Genomic DNA, 20,410 nt, shown 5'->3' on the forward strand with positions numbered 1-20,410 from the left:
TGACCCAGCTAAGCCAATCACAGTCCAGCTGACCCAGCTAAGCCAATCGGAGTCCAGCTGACCCAGCTAAGCCAATCACAGTCCAGCTGACCCAGCTAAGCCAATCACAGTCCAGCTGACCCAGCTAAGCCAATCACAGTCCAGCTGACCCAGATAAGCCAATCACAGTCCAGCTGACCCAGCTAAGCCAATCGGAGTCCTCCAGTTGCGGCACTAAATTTGGAAAGGAGCAGTTGGGGACCTCGCAGGACTTTTCGAGGATCGCGCTCTGGTCTGGAGGTCACAGCTGCCGTGCCTGAGGGGGTGAAAAAGTCGGAAGATTCATCCCACTCTCCCGCTCAGGTAAATAAATGGCAGAAGTTTCTTTTTTAAAATTGAACCTGTTATGGGATTAACCGCCAGTTTCCCTGGATTTCTTCACAGTGTGGCCTTGTTCGCTCGAGGCTTCGGTTCCGCCATGTTCGCTCTCAGAATCCGCATCGCTCGCTCATTGCATTAATTCCTGAGGTGTGAGTCGCTTCAACTGTGTGACCAATTGCTTCAGATTCTTTTTCTAAAATACTTCGCACTATCCTTTAACTTCTTATTTAATAATTTGTATTTATGAACTGGGTGTGGTGGCATATTGGAGGCTGAAGAAAGGGATGTGAAGTTCTGCCTCAGCCTGGATACACAGTGAAGTCTTAGAAAAAAATGACAAAAAAAACCCCTCAAAACAGAAAAACCCAAGTAACCAACAATAACAACAAGAAAAATTATTATTTGCATCAGCCTGGGTACCTGGTGTGTCATTGTTTAAAAAAAAAATGACATTACTTTTTCCCCGGTTTGCATCAGCCTCGGTACGTGGTGAGGCCTTGTCTTAAAAACACAAACACAAACAAAACACATTTTTTCCTTCCTTTGCATCTTAGTCTTATTAGTTTTCATGTCAGACTTTCATAATGGTAGGAAAATGAGCTGTGAAGATACTTATTTCCCTTTCAGTTTATTTAATATGTATTTTTAAATCGATTTTCATTTGAAATTCATATACATACTGGAGATAAGTGATTTCATTTCCAAGGCATGTAGAACTTTTTTCAGTTCCCCGCAGAGTCTTGTCAGAAACTTTATGATTTTTCTGTCTTTGCATTCTGAACGTGAGAGTTACAAGTGTTTGCCTCCATGCCTGACTTTTATCTTTAAAACATTTAAGAAATAATTTTACAATTCTAAAATGTGTTCTCCCTGATATCTTTGAGAGACATCATATATAATGCCATAAAATGTCAAAACTAAGAGATTAACATTGAAATGAGTTATTACAGATTTTATTTTCATTTTTCAGTGTTATCCTTTACTTTTTATTATAAATTGTCTTTATTGAGAATTTCCTACATGTATACAGTAAAATATGATCATATCCACCCCCATTTCCCCTTTCCAACTCCTCCTACATACCTCCCCTACATGATCCCCTCTCAGCTTCACCTTGGTGTCTTTTTGTTTATGATAACCTACTGAGTCCAATTATTGCCACATATATGTTATTTCAGAAGTATTTCAGGATCCTGTTCAGGATACTTCATTGAATGTGGTTGTCATATTTCTCCATAGTCCCATCCAGGGGTATAAGCCTGAAATGTTTGAAGAATACTTGTCAGGAACTAATTTTATTCACGTTTTGTGGGTTTATCTGTAGTCACAGTTTTCCTGTCCAGCAGCCATTCTCAAATAATCACAGAGGCTCAATATTAATTACAAATATTCTGCAAATAGCTCAGGCTTATTACTAACTAGCTCTTACATTTTAAGTTAACCCATATTCCTTATTTATGCTCTGCAACATGATGGTACCTTTATTGGCTTGGCACATTAATCTCTGGCTCCCTCTGTGTCTGGCTGCCAACTCGAGACTCCATCCTTCTTCCTCTCAGCATTATCAGTTTGGCTCTCTCGGGTACCATTATCCTGTTCAGCTATTGGCCATCTTTATTAACTAATAAGAGTAATATATATTCACAGTGTACAAAGATTATTCCTAAGAATTTCCCCCCTTTTGTCTAATTAAAAAGGAAGGTTTTAACTTTAACATAGTAAAATTATATTCAACAAAAAAGTTATTAAGAATTATGCGTATCCAGTCCATTTATTTGTATTTGACAAAATTAGAGAAAAATACTCTATTATCTATCTTATCTTGGTGAGTTTTATGCCTAATTTGCTTTCTATCATAACTAAGGAAAAATGTAAGTTTAACTGTCTAGGATTCAACTCCACCTGAGACCACAGAGGAATGAATGTTACCTAATGACAGGGACATCAGGCTGCCTGGACAGTCATCCAAAGTTCCTCTATAATATTGGGGTATCCAGGTCTTGCCTCCAGGCCTAGCATATCTGATAGACTTTCCTGTGAAGTTGGGAATTTTGAAGGACTGTCCTACCTTGTCTTGGCAAAGTCTGGATGTCATTTTCTTTGCATCCTATTGGTCCAGTTTGGACAGTAACTGTTAGCAATTGAGGCAAGGTGAGTTTCTTTGCCCAAATGGCTAGTTTTTGCCATAAGGAAAGCAAAGATTCTTTGATGCCCATCATCTTCCTTTGAAGTAAAATGGTGCTGCCAAGAGCAGACATGTCTCACTGTCATTAAAACTGTTAGGTTGCTAAACATATTAAATGCCATATTCTATAGGTCTTTGAAGTGTTTGAAGACCATCTGTCTATCTAAGTATGTTTGTGTATGGCCTTGAAAACATACCTAACAAGACTATTAATTTGACTATTACAGATGACTATTAATTTGTATTTTTTAATTATATATTACATTTTTTTTTCGAGACAGGGTTTCTCTGTGTAGCTTTGCACCTTTCCTGGAATTCGCTTTGGAGACTAGGCTGGCCTCAAACTCACAGAGATCCGCCTGGCTCTGCCTCCCGAGTGCTGGGATTAAAGGCGTGTGCCACCACCGCCCAGCCTATTTATTACATTTTTAAATGAGCTGCATAAACACAATATCTCAAACAAGAGTAGAAATATACATACAGTATAACAAAAATAACTTTAAATTTGTATCAATAAACCATAATCCATACCAGTGTAAAATATTTAAGTTAAGTTAATACTTGCTTTTTGGATTAAAACAGATTCAATAATCTACCCTTTTTCCTATCATTTCTATACTTTCCCCTTTTCTTTTTAGAATGAGATCCCTGAATCTAATCTTTTTGTTCATCTTTTTTTTTCTGTTACCAATAATAACTTGAACAAATACCCCCTTAAAGATAATAAATATCTATAACTCATCTTTTAGTAATGTGGGCATAGTTCTCTAGACTGCTTCTTGTAGTTTGACAGTGTTTGTGGGGACCCTGAGAAAATTTAGGATTATGATCAAGTCCTGACTGGAGTATTCTGTGAGGCTGTATCATCTCAGCCAGCATCCTTGGAGATGTTCTGGATGCAGGCTTCTGAGGAGACTGTAACAGAGGCATTTTGAAAGGTTGAATCACCTGGGTCATCCTTTTTGTTGGTGTTTAGTGCCCTTGCTCTGAAAATACATAAATTTTTAAAGGTAACATACATATCTGCATTAATACAAGTATAGAATATACATTGTACATAAATCAGCCAAAGATGATTTTTTTGTTTTATTTTTGAGCAGGTAAAATATACTTCAAGTCTTGTACTTTTTCTAGGTTTATTTCTTTACATTTGTAGTTAGATTTTTCAGGGGGTCTTCCTCAATCAAACCTGATTTTCCTTAACCCAGAAAGAGTCCATAGTCTCTCATTTCCTGTGGAAATATAAGCATAACCTTTCCCCCAAAGTTAACATATCTTTTGACTTAAGTTTTGAGGTCAAGATATTTTTAAAATATCTAGTTTGGTTGAATCTAGCAGTTTTTGTAATCCAGTGTCTCTTAGCAGCCAAAAAGCTCAAAGATAACACAATAGAATACAGGATCCAGACTCTCTGTATTTCCCATCTTTATGTGGCTTATTTTTTTATTGCTACATTTTTCTCTACCATTTTTCTTTTCTCTCCCAAAGCTTTGTATATTTTTAAACACATTGCAACCTGTTTAGAGGTTTGGGATTTTTTTGTTTGCATCTGTCTTTACTGCATATCTGTAACCTTTTCTGTCTGCATGATCAGACAGCATCCTGGCAGAGCTTGCACTGATAGCTTAAGCCCACAGGTAATGGCTAGCAGAAGCCTCTCTGTACTGTGGCCTGTGTGAGAGACTGCAGGAACCCACCACCCCGCTTAGGTCACTGCAGTTGGTGGCTCCATCTCAGAGGCAACTGTAGGGAGATGTGTCTCTGCACTTCGGCTAGCATGAGACTTTGAGACTGGGAAGCTGTATTTATCTCTATTTCTGTGCATTTAGAACCTTTTTAAAAGCTTTCTCAGGCTTTCTGTGGATGTATTCCACCCTTCTTCCTCCCAGCATTCTCAGTTTGGCTCTCTCAGCTCACCCCATCCTGTTCAGTTATTGGACAGTCAGCTCCTTTATTAACCAGTGAGAGTAATCCATATTCCCAGTGTAAATAAAGAAGGATTATTACATAGCACATCCTTAAAAAAACAAGTTATCATACAAAATGTGAATGATGACATTTTTAGTATGTATATCTTGGTCCTTTGCTCCTGTTCCCTCTCAGTGCCCTCTTTTGTCCCTTGAGCCTCTTAAGATAATTTTCCTTCCTTCACTCAAACAGACCCTTTTCTACTATCATTGCATATCTTTGTGTATATATGAATATATATTTATATATTTAAATCTAGGTTCTTCCTGTGAGAGCAAGTATGTAATATATCTTCCTGAGACTGGATGATTTTGAGTAAACTGATGATTTTCAGTGCTGTGTATTTATCTACAGATGGCATCATTTTGTTTCACTTTATCACTTGTTAAGAACTTAATTTCATATGTACACCTAATTTCTTGGGTACATTCATCTGTTGATGGAATTCTAGGCTGATTCCATTCCAAGGTTATTGTGAAAAGTAATATAAGAAACCTGAAAGTGCGGGTATCTCTATGGTATGTTCATTTAGATTGCTTTGGGTGATAAGTGTGAAAAGTAAGAGAGTTCTAGTTTTCATTTTTTCAGAATCTTCCATAAAGGTTTTCATATTTTCACCAATGTTTTTATAAGAGTTCCTTTCCCTCACATCTTCACCATTGTTTGTTTTCATTTAGTGTATCAAAGTATTTTGATTGTTTTTTTTCCTTATGGCTAAGGAAGTTGATCCTTTAAGATTACTGCTATAGGAAGTTAAACATTTATATTTATTAGCCATTTGTATTTCTTCTTTCGAGACATGTCCAGTTGATTAATCATTTATCAGTGTGTTGGCTTCTCTATTCGGTATTTATGTTTTAAGTTCTTTAAAGATTCTAAATATGAATTTTCTGTAATGTGTATAGCTAGAAAAATATTACCATTCTGTCGAATGTCACTGTATTGTTGTTTCTACTGCTCTGCAGAAGCTTTTTAATTTCATGCAATTTAATTTGCCAGTATTTGCTATTGTTTCCTAAATGTGTTTTAAAGAGGGTTTTCTGTGCCTGTATCTTAAATTCTCATATCTTCTTATAGAAGTTTCAGTATGTTGCACTTACATTTTGAATTGATTTTTAAAAGAAAGACAGGCATGCTGTTTAATCTCTCTACATTAAAGCTACCTTTTTTAAAAAAAGGTTGTTAAAAACAGTTTTCTTAGCCAGGCAGTGGTGGTGCATGCCTTTAATCCCAGCACTTGGGAGGCAGAGCCAGGCAGATCTCTGTGAGTTTGAGGCCAGCCTGGTGGGCTACAGAGTGAGTTCTAGGAAAGGCACAAAACTACACAGAGAAACCTTGTCTCAAAAAAACCAAAAACCAACCAGCCAAACAAACAAACAAAACAGTTTTCTTTTCTCAAGTGGATGTTTGTTGGGCACTTATTTTCCTTCAAAAATCAGGTGATTGTAGATATATGGTCTTATTTCAGGGTTGTCTATTTCATTCCAGTGACTTACACATCTATTTTGTTGCAATAACATGCTGTTTTTGTTGCTATTGCTCTATGATATAACTTAAAAGCAGCTAATATTTACTTGCTGATTCTTGTTTGTAGGAGGTCTTTTCCTCTTCTACTGTCTTCTTCAGTCTCTTTCTTCATTGTTATTAAGTCAGATTGTTCCAGTCTTTCACTTCCTCATTTAGGTCTATTCCTTAGTATTTAATTTTTGAAGCTATTGTGCATGAAATTGTTTCTCTGATTTATTTGTCAATGTCATGGTTATTGTCATGGAAAAGCCACCAATGTTTGCACTTATTTTGTAATACTGATTTTTTTGCTGCTTTTTATCAAATCTAAGTACTTTCTATTCGAGTGTTTGGAGTCTTTTAAATATAGGATTATAACAAATGTTCTTAGGCATAATTAGACACCTTCCTTTACTGTTTGTGTATCATTTACCATTTTCTCTTCTACTACAGTGGGCTAAGACTTCAATCAGTATATTGAATAAGATTGGAGAGGGTGGTCCATGTTTTCTTTTTCCTAACTTGAAAAAAATGCTTTCAGGTTTTCCAAGTTTAATAATATTTTGACTATAGATTTATTGTGTAGATACATTTTATGGAAAGATATATTCCTTCTAGTGTCTTACATTCTTCAGGGCTTTTCTGATAAAGGCTTGTTAGACACCTGCAAGATCTCTGATCTGTGATCTCTGATTCCAAACCTATTTACATGTGAAAAATCTTTGCATACCTAACATAAACCAAATTGATCATGATGTTAAAATATATTATTAAATTCACTTTATAAAGACTTTATTGAGATAAAGTAATCTATTAATAATGTTCATCACAGAAACTTCATTTTCAAAAATCTTTAGTCTGAACTAGGTTACAGAACAAGGTATATTGTCCACATAGAAGAAATTTGGTATTTCCTTTATGTTTTATCAAGTATTCTGGGGAGCATTTTTCAGGTCTGATAAAATGTTTATATCATCCACGTGTTTCTAGGATTTTCTTTGTTGGGAGGTACCTTAATCTTACTGATTTTTATAGATCTTTAAAGTTGTTTATGTCCTTTGTATCTAGGGAATTATCCATTTCTTCTAGATATTCTGTGAGTATAAGTTTTCAAATGTTCATTAACCATTTTCAGAATTTCATTGGTGTTTCTTTGTAAAGTCCCCTTTTAACTCTATTTTTACTAATTTATATATTCATTCTCTCATTTAGTTCAACTAAGGTTTTTGTCACTCTTTTAAAGAAACCATCTTTTTTTCACTGATTATTTGTATTGTTCCTCTTAGTTACTATTTTACTGCTATGAATAGATATGACCAAGGCACTTAATTGGGGGCTTACTTATAGTTTCAAAGTGTGAGTCCATGGCCATCATGATGGGGAGTGTGGCAGGCATGGTGCTGGAGTATTAGTTTACAGCTCTCATCTTATCTGAAAGTTGCAGGCAGAGAGAGATTGGGCCTGACATGGGTTTTTGACACATCAAAACTCCATTGATACACCTCCTCCAACAAGGCCACACCTTCTAACATTTCCACTAACTGTAGCCAGCATTAAAACTAGAGTTTATTGAGCCCTTTTTTTTTTTTTTTTTTTTTTGAGACAAGGCTTATTTGTAGCCCTGGCTGTACTGGAACTTGAGATACATCTGTGTCAGCTTGGGATTAAAGGTGTACTGCTCACAGAGGCAGAAGCCACAAAACCAGTGGGTCTCAGATTGCATGCAGCGAGTGTCTGTTTAGCCTATATAATGAGTTCGGAGGATATCTGTGTTCCCAAAGTCCCAAGAATGGTCACGGTGGGTAAGAAAGTCAAGAAGGTCCTAAGAGAAGGGTTGGAGCCACCAGAGGGCAGGGATCCTAGAAGACCCTCTGGGTTTCCACACCAAAATGTTAGGACAGTAAGGAACAAAAGGCATGGAAGAGACCCAAGTCTGCTCTCAACAGATGAAACTGTTTATTGGCACAGCAGCAGGGGGCAGTGACTTCCCCATGGGAATGGAACTTGTGTGAAGGGGAAGAGGCTGGTCAGGGCTCTTATAGGAGTGGGCAGGGGGCCTGAATATAAGGAAGTTGATAGAGCTGCACAGGATACATATGACCTCCTTCTTTTGAAACTTCTTGTTCAAGCAAAGCAGGCTGTAGGTGGAGTTTTCCTATCCCACAGCCACTCTCAAGCACACTGAGGCTTATATTAATTATAAATGCTCACTCAATAGCTCAGGCTTATTACTATCTCTCACAACTTAAATTAACCCATTTCTATTAATCTACTGAAACATATATAATCTAGTGTTCGACTTGTTCTGCATCTGACTAGCAAATACTCCTACTGTGGTTTTCCTTCCTAAATTCTTCCTGCCCAGCTATAGGCTAGTGAGCTCTTTATTTGCCAGTGAGATCAGTACATATTCATAGTAAACAAAAAGATTCCGAAGCAAGCTATCTTGAGAACTGTCTCAACAAATAGTTCTCCTTGGGATATGAATTTGGCTGACTAATAGCAGTTGAGCAATGACATCAAGACAGTTTCAGCAGGACTTTTGGTTTTATGCTGCCAGGGCATTCCATCAGAAACCATTGTAAAGGTAAAGTTTATATAAATATAAGTCATGGATGAGGCCAGGTTTTAACCCAGGTAAGCAGAAGAACTTAGTACCGTAAGCCACATGGTTCTGTTTTTTTCAAGAAAGATGCAGGTATAAAGGGGTTGTGGAATCTTGCTCCATTGTTAAGCAAATCCAATGATGTCAATAACACCAAGAGGAGTGGGAGATATGAAGAGCCATCTAATAAGTGTGATGATATATTGTGTACTTTGCCTGAAGATCAGAGAACAGAACAAGCCACTAGATTAAACATAGAAGCCAAGTAGTGGTGGCACACGCCTTTAGTCCCAGCACTAGGAAAGTTGAGACAGGAAATGATATGAGTGGGCAGAGAAAGGTGTATAAGGTGTGAGGAGACAGGAACTAAAGTCTTTTGGCTGAGGAAAGCTTTTCAGACTGACGAGTCCTAAAGGTAAGAGGTGGCTTGTTCCTTTGTCTCTCTGACTTTCACCATTCACCTCAATATCAAGCTCCGGTTTTTTTTTTTTAATTAAAAAAAAAAAAAAAACACATTTAGTCGGGCGGTGGTGGTGGTGGCGGCGCCGGCGGCGGCGGCGCCGGCGGCGGCGGCGGCGGCGGCGGCGCACGCCTTTAATCCCAGCACTCGGGAGGCAGAGCCAGGTGGATCTCTGTGAGTTCGAGGCCAGCCTGGACTACCAAGTGAGTTCCAGGAAAAGGCGCAAAGCTACACAGAGAAACCCTGTCTCTAAAAACAAACAAAAACATTTAGCAATTTGAGCAACAATTAAGCCCTTTAACATCAGTCATAGAGATACAGAATTTGCCCTGCTATGTTTCAGTCTTGCTTTGGTCCAGTATTTCCTCACCATGACCCCTTTCCTCCTCTCTTTTGGAGTGGTAATGTATATTTTATGCCACTAAATGCTAGAAGTATGTAATTTGATTTTATCTTTTGATTTTACAGGGCTTACAGTTAAGAGATTACCTTGAGTCTCAGAAGAAACTTTGGGCTCTGGACTTGTAAACAGTCTTGAGACTGAAAGACTGTGGGGACATTTGAAGTTGGAGTGAGTGCATTTTGCATTATGATATGGCTACAGGCTTATGGGGTCCAGGGAGTAGACTATAGTAGTTTGAATAAGAATGGCCCCCATAGGCTCAAGTGTTTGAATGTTTCATTCCTAGTTGGTGAACTATTTAGGAAGGATTAGGAGTTGTGGCCTTGTTGGAGAAAGTGTGTCACTGGATGTGGGTTTTGTGGTTTCAAAAGCCAATTCCAGGCCTATTCTCATTTTCTCTCTTCCTCCTGCCTGCAGATCAGGAAGTAAGCTCTCAGATACTGTTCCAACACCATGCCTGCCTGCCTGTCACCATACTCCTCACCTTGATGGTCGTGGACTAAGCCTCTGAAACTGTAAGTAACCCCCTAGTTAAATGCTTTCTCTTATATTTTTCCTTGGTTATGGTTTCTCTTCACAGCAGTAGAAAAATAACTTGAGACAATGGACTTAAAGTGACATATGACTGTTGATTGCTTTTCTCTGTTGGCAGCTTGCATAGCACCATTGAATACTGTAAGAAGTAGTCCTTAGGGATGAGACTTAGAGGCTTTTTCCGGCTCAGTTCCTCCAAGTCCTGTGCCTGAAGTGTGTGGTGTCTTCCAGAGTAGTGTCATACCTTCAAGTCCTCATGGGCAACTGAGGGCAATGGCAGTGGCCTATATTCCTTGGGAAAGTGTCTTACACTCCCCTAAACTGATTTCAGGAATTTTTAACATCCTTCCAGATTGCTTCAATTAGCTACTAATCATTAGATGTAATGTTTTATTTGGATTGTTTCATTTCTGTCATTTCTCATTGATAGCAATTTATAATTATTTTTTTTGGTTTTTCGAGACAGGGTTTCTCTGTGTAGCTTTGTGCCTTTCCTGGAGCTTACTTGGTAGCCCAGGCTGGCCTCGAACTCACAGAGATCCGCCTGGCTCTGCCTCCCGAGTGCTGGGATTAAAGACGTGTGCCACCACCGCCCGGCAGCAATTTATAATTTTACTGCTTTATGATCTGATAAGGTAGAATATATCTATGTTACAGAATATTCCATAGGTTGCTGAGAAGATCTGTATCCTATAGCTATTGAATGTAATATTCTATAGATACTTGCACTAGTTTGCTTTCTTGTGGCTGTGAGAAACACCAAAACCAAAAGAAACTTGAGGAGGTAAGGTTTTATTTCACCTTCCAGCTTTTAAGTCCATCATCCATATAAGGCCATCATCCAGGGAAGTCAGGGCAAGAACTCACGGCAGGAACCTGGAGGTAAAAACCATGAAGAAATGATGCTTACTGACTTGCTTCCCCTGGTTTCCTCAGCTGCCTTTTTATACAACCCAGGACTACCTGCCCAGAGGTGGCATCTCCATCAGAGAGCTGGGCCCTCCCACATTAATTAAAAATATGCCCCACAAACTTGCCTATAGGCTAATATGATGGAGGCAATTTCTGAGTTGAAGTTCCTTCTTCCCATATGAGTCTAGCTTCTGATAATTTAACAAAAATTAACCAGCACACTGTCCTAAGTCTGTTTGATCCTTAGTGCATTATGTCTGTGTTAACTGTCAATTTTTATGTTTGGATTAATTATCTACTGACAAGGGTTGAGTATTGTGTTTATTGAGTAGCTACAGTATTGTTTTATAATACTAGGTATACCAATATTCAGTGCTTACTTATTTATTGTAATGATAGCTTATTGATGGGTTATTCAAAATATTTATTGGTTGTCTATGTATTCTGAATAATTTTTTGGCTTGAAATCTACTTTATCAGATCTGAGCATATAACTAGACCTGGTTTTTGTCCTGCTTCCAAGAGCTTGGTATATTGACTTCAGCCCTTTCGTTTTCAGAGTTTACTTATATTTGACGAATAGATTCACTCCCCTCAGGCACCAAACATCTAGGCTTATCTGTAATGCAGTCGGCTAGTTTGTATCTTTAGATTCAGTAGTTAGGACCATTTTAATTAAGATTAATATTAAGAGAATTTTTTTCATACAGGGAATTTTTTGGTTGATTTCATGGTTTGTTCAAATATTAATTGGCCTTGCTATTCTCCCTTCATTTTACTAGGTACATGATTATTTACTGAATTGTAGGGTTTTTCTATCATCTTCTGTATCTTTTACTATCATGAAATCAATTATTTTCTGTTTTCTCACAGTTAACACCGTATTTAATCCTCCTCTCTATGTAGGATTCCTTTAAATATATTTCTGATATGCTGGCTTGGTTGCAACTGATTGCTGTAGTTTGTGGAAAATCTTTATTCACTGACTTTAGGGGATAAGTTCTGGATATAATAATCTCACTTGACATTTATTTACTGCAATGCTTAAAACATATCATTTGCTATTTTTGTGGCTTTTCAGCGTTCTGTCAAGAAGTTTGATGTTACTCTGATTGGTTGTTTTCTTACATTGCCTTCTTACATGAGAGCATAGTGTGTACATTTCTGTTTTTCATTTAAGAGCATTTCTTTCCTTACTGAAAATAGATTTTTTTCATATAATATACTCTGATTATACTTTCACTTCTCCCAGCTCCTAAAACCTCCTTTTTCACCCAAATCTGTTCCTTTTCTATCTCTCTCTCTCTCATTAGAAAACAAACATATAATATTAACAAAATAATATAAACTAAGATACAATAAAATCAAACCAGAATAGGACAATGCAAACAGACAAAAAGAAAAGTAGAAAAAGCACAAGAGACACACACATTCACACGCAGAGAAAACTTATAAAAACAAAATCTGAAATGTAGTCAGAATTTCCTTGGACCACCAGCTCCCAAATAATGACATGGAGAGTTCCTATTAATTATTAGAGCTAGTTGGGAACAAGCTTAGCTCCTTACACCTCCCCTACACCCAAATCTGTATCATTTCTATATCTCTCATGTTAGAAAACAGACAAATAAGATTAACAAAATAATATAAACTAAGATAGAATGAAATCAAACCAGAATAGGACAATACAAACAGACAAAGAGAAAAAAAGAAAAGTAGAAAAAGCACAAGAGACACACACATTCACATGCATAGAAAACTTATAAAAACAAAATCTGAAATGTAGTCAGAATTTCCTTGGACCACCAGCTCCCAAACATGGAGAGTTCCTATTAATTATGAGAGCTTGGCCTTAGCTTAGGCTTGTTCCCAACTAGCTCTCAAAACTTAAATTAACCCATTTATATTAATCTGCATTTTCCCACATGAACCGTCACCTCTCCTCCACACTGTTTGTCTGACTTCTCTGTCTCGCTGGCAAATTCTGACTCTTCTTCCCAGAGTTCCTGTCTCTGCTGGGAAGTCCTGCCTGTCCTCTCCTGCCTAGCTATTGGCCATTCAGTTCTTTGTTAAACCAAACAGAAGGTGCCTTGGGAAAGACACATCTTCATAGTGTACAAAAAGATTATCCCACAACACTGAAACTATGATATATAAGCAACAGACCTGTAAGGTTTTTAAAAAATGCCCAGAGGATGCATTATTCGACTAAAACAAAACAAAAAAACTCCAAAAATACCATTGAGTTCATTTTGTGTTAACCATCTGCTGCTAGGCATAGACTCTGCTCTTAAATCTGGTTTGTATATCCAGTGAGACTCTTGGAGAAAACTATTTTTTTTCTTTTTGAGAAATTTAGAAATAGCTTCTGAGTTAGGAATGGGGCTCGTGTCCACTTCTGCAGACCCTGCACATATTGCCACAGTCTGTGAGTTCATAAGGGCATCATTCCTGTTGTGTCTAGAAGGCCTGGTGTCCTTGGAGTCTATACATGACATATTTCATGGATCTACTTTAAGTGATGTTTTTGTTTTAAATCAAGTCTCACTCTGTATATTGCATGTCTGTCTTTCCTTTAGTGGCTTCTCCACGTCACCTTTGTGTTTTTTATTTATTTTAATTATGATTTATGTGTATGGGTTTTTTGCATATATATATATATCACATTTGTACAGGGCCCATAGTAGCCAGAAGAGGGCATCAGATCCCCTGGAACTGAAGTGTGTTATGGATGGTTTCCAGGACTGGGAATTGAATTCATGCCCTCGGGAAGATCAGCCAGTACTCTTAACTGCCACACCATCTTTTCAGCCCTTCATTAAACATGGATGTCCAACCATGTTGGCTTCTATTTCTAAGATTTCTAACCTATTTCATTCAGCTATTTGTCTGTTCTTATAGCAATGATGAGACACTGTAATTACAGAAATTCTCTAGAAAGTTTTCATTTTCTTGGTATGGTGTCAGGAGTCTCTTCTCAAGTGTCTTCCTTCTCTCTTCTTAGCTATTCTTGTGTATTCTTTCACATATGAGCTTTACCATCAGGCTGTATAACTCAGTAAAATGTAGATATTTTTATTTTATTTAGGGAGAACTTTTTTAATGTTGAGTTTGTCAGGGAAAAGTCAAATTTAAATAGCATTGCTCCACAACCCTTATAATGGAATCTGGAGTCCTTATTCAGTCATATCAGGCACATCCACAACCGAATTTTGAATCAAAGTACTTGAATATTCACAGATATTCCTAGGAACAGAACATGGTGACCTTGTAATAGAGCACAAACAGCAACTTCTTGAATACATGTCACTAACATTTCTAACAATGTGTGAAACCAGCTGCTTTGTTTCATGAGACGGCCCAGTCCCTTTCTTTCAAAACTGTTTGAGTTTTTCTTCACACAAAAGAAAGTTCTTCACAAATAGGATGTACTTAAACTCTCTTACACCTTGAGCTATAGCAGAAGACCATCATTTGAAGAACAGGCTTTTAGGACTGCATGAACAATGTGTTCCTGAGAACCTGGATGCCTCAAGAAAATGTTCCACTTCTTTGTTGTTAAGTTTGATAATTTTATCTTAGTCATCAAGTCATTTATCCAAGGACAATGTCATAATGTGTGCAAGATGCTGTAGCAAAGTACCGTATTAGGTAGGTGATGAGCAACATTAATTTTGTTTTCTTATGGTTTTAATGATTTTGCATGGAAATTTTCTTTATTTGGCTTATTCATATTGTTTTTGAAGCTATCTAATTTAATCATTCTATTTTTGTTTATCAGTGTTGTGTAGGTCTTTTAGAGGGTTTATTGATGTTCCTGAAGTAGAAGAAAAACTTAGGAGCTTTCTGACTCTTTCATGTGTAACAAGATTCGTAACCCCCCCCATTTTGTTTCTTTTCCCACCATTAACAAATGTTCTTGAATGTTTCTCCTAACCACATCAATGCATTCTTCCCACAGTCTGTGTCTTTTAATATTGCAGTTTTAAACTAACCTCCATATCACTTATTTGATTCACCTTTGATATTCATTGTTTATAACACATATTCGTAATACATCTTGATGAGACTCCATCCTCTGGCTTACATGAATCGTATACAACTGTGCTTTGCCACCCCCCAACCCTGGCACCAATCCCAGACAAGTTTGACTGTTTCTTACTTTCCAGATGTGAGACAACATACAGCTTTGAAAGGAACAGTTTTCAAGTCTTTGCCCTAAACTGTACTGCATTCTTTTGATTTTATGTTTTCTTTTTCATCTTTAGGCTTACTTCATGACTAGTTTTTCTGAATATGCTTAAGGTCAACTTAAAGTTTTGTTAACCATCTTCCTTCATGTCTGTCTTGTGCCATTTTGGTGTCTTCGTCTGCCACAAATACAGTGACAAGGGTGAGACAGATCAAGGGCTGGAATGTCATTCTTTTTCTTTTAATCACAATGAACTTGGTGTTGTAATATTTTCTGTTGTACCACTGTTTTGTAGATTTATCTTTTTCTTCATCATAGCTTATATACTATGGAGGGAAAATACTGGAGTCATGTAGCTAAGTGACCAAAATTGTTTTCAGTTTACTTACTACCCATTTTTTTCTTTTCTTTTCTTTTTTCTTTTTCTTTTTTTTTGTTTAAGACAGAGGTCCATTGTGTAGCTTTGGAGCCTATCCTGGAACTTGCTCTGTAGAACAGTCTGGCCTTGAACTCACAGAGATCCACCTGCCTCTGCCTCCTGAGTGCTGGGATTAAAAAGTATATGCCAACACTGCCCTTTCTATCAATTTCTAATGGTGTTTTATCACATACATACTGTATATACATGGGAGGGAGAATAGTAATACACACACACCTTTATACACTCACAAGTCACTTTCTGATCTGTGTCTATAGTAGATGATTCTAGTGTTGGCTATCTGGTTCATTTATTCTTTAAATTTCTACTTTGCTGGCACTGGTTGCAAAGAAGAGACTGTGTATTATTTCCCAGAACTTCTAAATATTTCTCCTTCTGATTCAGGTTCACAAAGATGGATGCAAAGAACCCAAAGACACTGTTGTCTCTCGCTATACAGAGCCTGCTGAGAAATGAGTCTATAGCAATCCAAGCTCTGGAGGATATGCCAAGAGTCTTTTTTGTTCCACTGTTCATTGCTGCCTTCGAGGGTGGCCATAAGAATATATTGAGTGAGATGGTGAAAGTGTGGCCCTATTACTGTCTCCATATTGGGTCATTAACTGTACAGGAGCCTCAACATGAACTCCTGAAAGCCATGATTGAGAATCTTCCAGTGCGTCCTTCAAGGAACTCTGCTTCTAGGTAAGACTGGATAATAGAAACATGGAAAGACAGAGGAGGTTATACCACAGCCTGCTACTCTCCCAGAAGGAGAAACAAGTAAATGCTGAAGATTTATGTGTGAGGTTGTTGGCTCCAAATTTGGTAATACCTTAAAGACTGATTATAATCAATGTTCATTTTGAAACCTATTACTTAGGTTTCTGTTGATGGGTTTACATAACAGATGTTAACATAACAGAAAGACAGGAGCTTTAAGACTGGAGGGGGTTAAGGTGTATAAAGGATTGGGGGGGAGGCTGAATTTTTATGGGAAATATTTGTTGATAGTTATTACAAGGAGTATCAGCTATGAATAAAAGAATTATTTCCTAGATGTCATCATTGATTCTACTCAGTTTCAATATCGTTGGCTATTTCTCAACTATTCTATCTCCTCTACCCCTACAGGAGACCTAAACTGAGGATCCTAGATTTAAGGCAAGACAACGACTGTAGGACCACATGCCATGAAGGCAGCATCAAGGAACCTTTCTGTTCTCATTCTTGTACTTATTCCGACAGCTCTATCCTGAAAATAGAAGGGCAGCATCGTTTTGTGAATACAGATTCCATGGTTCAGTTCCCCAGGCCTGTAGAGTTACTAGTGGATCTTTCCCTAGATGGCTCCTTAGTGGAAAAGGAATTTTTGGTTTTGCTTACAAGTAAAATTAGGGAGAGTTCAGGGTCTTTGCACATATGCTGTCGAGATTTGCAAGTTGATAAACTGTGTGACAGCAAATGCACCCTGAAAATTCTTGATCTCAACTGTGCTAGTCAGTTGTCAATTGATAAGGGTTCACTGAGTGGTATCACCAATGTCCTGTCTCAGATGGACCACCTAGAGAGCCTCAGTCTGTCTAAAGTCACTTTTAGATCTCTGGGTGGGAAACTCTTTAAAAATTTCCTAGGTCACTTGCAACGTATGAACACTCTTAAGGAAGTCAGCTTCTCTTCATTCTGTCTCACAGGTCATCTGGACAGAGTGCTCAGGTGAGAGTTTGGCCCAGGTCCCTGGGTTTCCTAGAGATCCTGTTGAGACAGGAAAGAAAACATTCTTGGGTATTCCTAAACTCCTGAAGAGCTTTTATGCTTTCCTCTTTTTTGATTCTGGGAATTTGTAACTGGAGAAAGAATTACAAAAATTAAGCAGCCAGCAATGTACAGACAAGTAGAGAAATAAAAGGTGAAAAACACTAGCCTTCTAGATATGAAGAGGAACAGGGATTGAGATGGGGGAAGACTTTTTGCTGTAGCATTGATGCACCTCATCATAGATGCCCATAGTTCACAATGTCAGATCAATTTACTGATATGTAATCTCCAAGGCATAGGCCATGAAATTAGAGGTTGGTATGTAGGGACTGACCAAAGGGAATTTTCAGTTGCCTGCTCCTTCTGATCCCTCCCCACTAAAAAGATGAACTGAAATATACAGGATTTTAATCTTAGCACTCTGGAGGCAAAGACAGGCAGATTCTGTGAATTCAAGGCCAGTATAATCTCCATAGTGAGTTCCAGGACAGCCAGGGCTACATAGTAAGAATCTGTCTAAAAAAAAAATTCTCAGAGTCACAAAACTATTAAGTGAATTAAAGCACACATTAACACATTAATACCCAATTATAATGCATGTGAAAAGTAGTTTATTCTAGATATAAAGGTATAGTTTTCCTTATTCAGTCTTCATTCTTCAGAAGTTTTTTGTTTTCTCCCTACAGAGTCCTGCCACCTGGACTGCGTTTCTTGTATCTGCCATTCTGTGATCTTTCGTACAGAGACTTCAGATTTCTGGCCCAGAGCCCTCAGGCCACCCACCTGCAGCAGCTGAATCTTAGCAACAACTCAATGTATTGGGATGATTTTGAGCCTTTTCAAACTCTTCTGGCAAATCTCTCTGGTACTCTTCGGCATCTAGAGATAAATCACTGCCTTATAAATGATACTGCAATCTCTGTCCTTATCCCTGCCCTGATTCGTTGTACTCATCTCCGTGTCCTGTGTTTTGCTTCTAACCCCATCACAATGCCTATGCTTGTGACTATCATGAATAATTTAACACCCTTGAAGAATCTAAAATATGTGATTTATCCCATCCCTGTACATTGCTATGAACTGTGGCCTTTTCAGTGCAGTATAGATCGAAGGAAGCTTGCTATTGTTCAACTACAGTTGAAGGTGATGTTAGCACTTGCAGAGAGGCCTGACATGAACTGGATCACTTACTTAGAATAAATTTCATAGTCCAACACAGTTTCTACCGATATGTACTATTTAAGTACTAAATGTTATTTCCTGGACCAACACACACACAATATATATATATATATATATATATATTTATATATATATATATATATATATATATATATATATATATATTTCTTTACATTGTAGAAAATTACACTTAGGAAATATAGGTATATAACTGATTTCTACACAGCATAATTTAGAAAAGATGGAGGACCTCGAGTGTTCCTGTGTATCACTGGTCTACTATTGATATATTTCATTTTACTGACTACAGTGATGTGTATTGTGTACAATACAGGATGATCAAGTCCTAGTTTGCTCTTTCTCTGTCCACACTGTTTGGTTCACTTGTTGGTACATCACACAAATCAGAACAATGACAGGCTTTCCTGCCTGTATCTGTGGAAGGGTTGGTGGTTTTTGAAGACAATATTTTCATCCCCTAAGTTACTTTAGGCTGGTTTTGGTTGCTTTTGGGAATCCATCAGGATTTAATAGTGGGGCCAGGAAGGAAAGACAACAGAGGCTCTGAGGTATCAATAGAACCTTCAAGAACATAAAGATCATTTCCTACTTCTTGATGTAGGTCTGCTCTAAAGTTTCCACTACTTCCCATGAAGTCCTCAGCTGGCTCTCCAGCCTTTGTCACATGAATTTTTAGGTGGGATTTAGGGTCCTTCCCATAATATTCCCCCTCCTTCCTTTAGTTCTCTTACTCTACTCCCAATTCTGTTAATCCTTTCATTTCCTTAGCTGTATAAATCATTCCCTATATATATATTGATTCTTTTCCATTAGCTGTGCCCCATTTGGTATGATACATACTAGCCATGGGTGAGTACTGAGTCCAACTTATTTTATATTCCAGAACATAACATAATTATAAATTCAGTTTGCATATCCTAGACATAGTTAGAAATGATGTGTATAAAGTCTATAGTTAATAATTTGCACAGGGCTAAGGAATGCCTCAGTCTTCCAGTTGCTTACCACACAAGCCCACCTGTGCTCAGATCTGAACCTAGCGTTTGTGTAAAAAGCTGAGCATCCAAGTGCACACTTGTCACCCCAGTGTGAAAAGGTGGAGGAAGGAAGAGCCTTGTGGCCATATGGCCGGACATTCTAGCAAATTAGGAATTCGAGGTTCAGTGAGAGATCCTGCCTCAGAAAATATGTGTAGAATAAAATGCCAGATACTGAATTTTGGCATGCATGTGAGCATGTGCACACACAGAGACAAGGAAGTGCATGCACCTCCTCCCACATATGAACATGGACACATAAAAAGTTCTTACTTGTATTGTTAATTTCTTGAAACAGTATGCTGCATCGCAAAGACATGGTAAAGATATAAAATTAGGATTTGTTCTGTCCACATGTTGAAATGCCAAAATGACTACATTTCACTGACTGACTAAAAATAGAGTAGACGATAAGTAGTCATTTACACATAATGTTTTTGTACTGAAATAAATTAGTAAAAGCAATGCCTAAAAATTTATATTGTTTTCTTTATTAAGTGAGGTCATAATCTGTTTTATTCTGACCACAGATAAAAGTATTTTAATTTTGATTTTAGTGGCGATACTGGTAAATATATCAAATTATATTTTACAGTCATTATTATAATAGGAAAACTGACAAGACAGTTAACATTTGTTTTTTTATTAATTTTTTGGTGGTAACATTGTATTTCCAAGTTAGTAAGAAAAAACATGTTAAAATATATTGAAATTAATGTGTCATATTTCTTTTGTGATACATTTCAAATTTGTTTATATTTTCCATAATGCTTATATCATCATATAATGCAGAAAATTTCAAAGACCTACTAATATGCCAGTGTAATGAGCGATTTACTTACATTGTTTCCAAGTTAAAAATTGTGGAG

At 37.4% G+C, this 20,410-nt stretch overlaps 1 protein-coding gene across 2 annotated transcripts; it reads left to right on the top strand.

The window, feature by feature from the left end:
• The first annotated feature begins 255 nt into the window (after window positions 1-255).
• On the top strand, window positions 256-18,565 carry LOC102926897 (melanoma antigen preferentially expressed in tumors-like). 2 transcript variants are annotated; one of them, XM_076561656.1, is made up of 6 exons: window positions 256-342; window positions 424-507; window positions 9,905-10,002; window positions 15,949-16,248; window positions 16,678-17,259; window positions 17,988-18,565. In XM_076561656.1, the coding sequence occupies exons 4-6, from the start codon at window positions 15,959-15,961 to the stop codon at window positions 18,499-18,501; spliced, it is 1,386 nt and encodes a 461-aa protein (XP_076417771.1). In that variant the 5' UTR covers window positions 256-342; window positions 424-507; window positions 9,905-10,002; window positions 15,949-15,958; the 3' UTR covers window positions 18,502-18,565. The 2 variants fall into 2 exon arrangements, with proteins under 2 accessions (XP_076417771.1, XP_076417772.1); XM_076561657.1 differs by lacking the exon at window positions 424-507.
• The last annotated feature ends 1,845 nt before the right edge of the window (window positions 18,566-20,410 follow it).

Source organism: Peromyscus maniculatus, chromosome X (genome assembly GCF_049852395.1).
Source record: "Peromyscus maniculatus bairdii isolate BWxNUB_F1_BW_parent chromosome X, HU_Pman_BW_mat_3.1, whole genome shotgun sequence".
Classification (NCBI taxonomy): Eukaryota; Metazoa; Chordata; class Mammalia; order Rodentia; family Cricetidae; genus Peromyscus; species Peromyscus maniculatus.

What these genes read in the sequence shown, in the direction of transcription:
- LOC102926897 (XM_076561656.1), top strand. Translation starts at nt 15,959, where the DNA reads ATGGATGCAAAGAACCCAAAGACACTGTTGTCTCTCGCTATACAGAGC. An exon ending in TCAAGGAACTCTGCTTCTAG is followed by an intron (nt 16,249 to 16,677) that starts GTAAGACTGGAT and finishes CTACCCCTACAG; the next exon opens with GAGACCTAAACTGAGGATCC. An exon ending in CATCTGGACAGAGTGCTCAG is followed by an intron (nt 17,260 to 17,987) that starts GTGAGAGTTTGG and finishes TTCTCCCTACAG; the next exon opens with AGTCCTGCCACCTGGACTGC.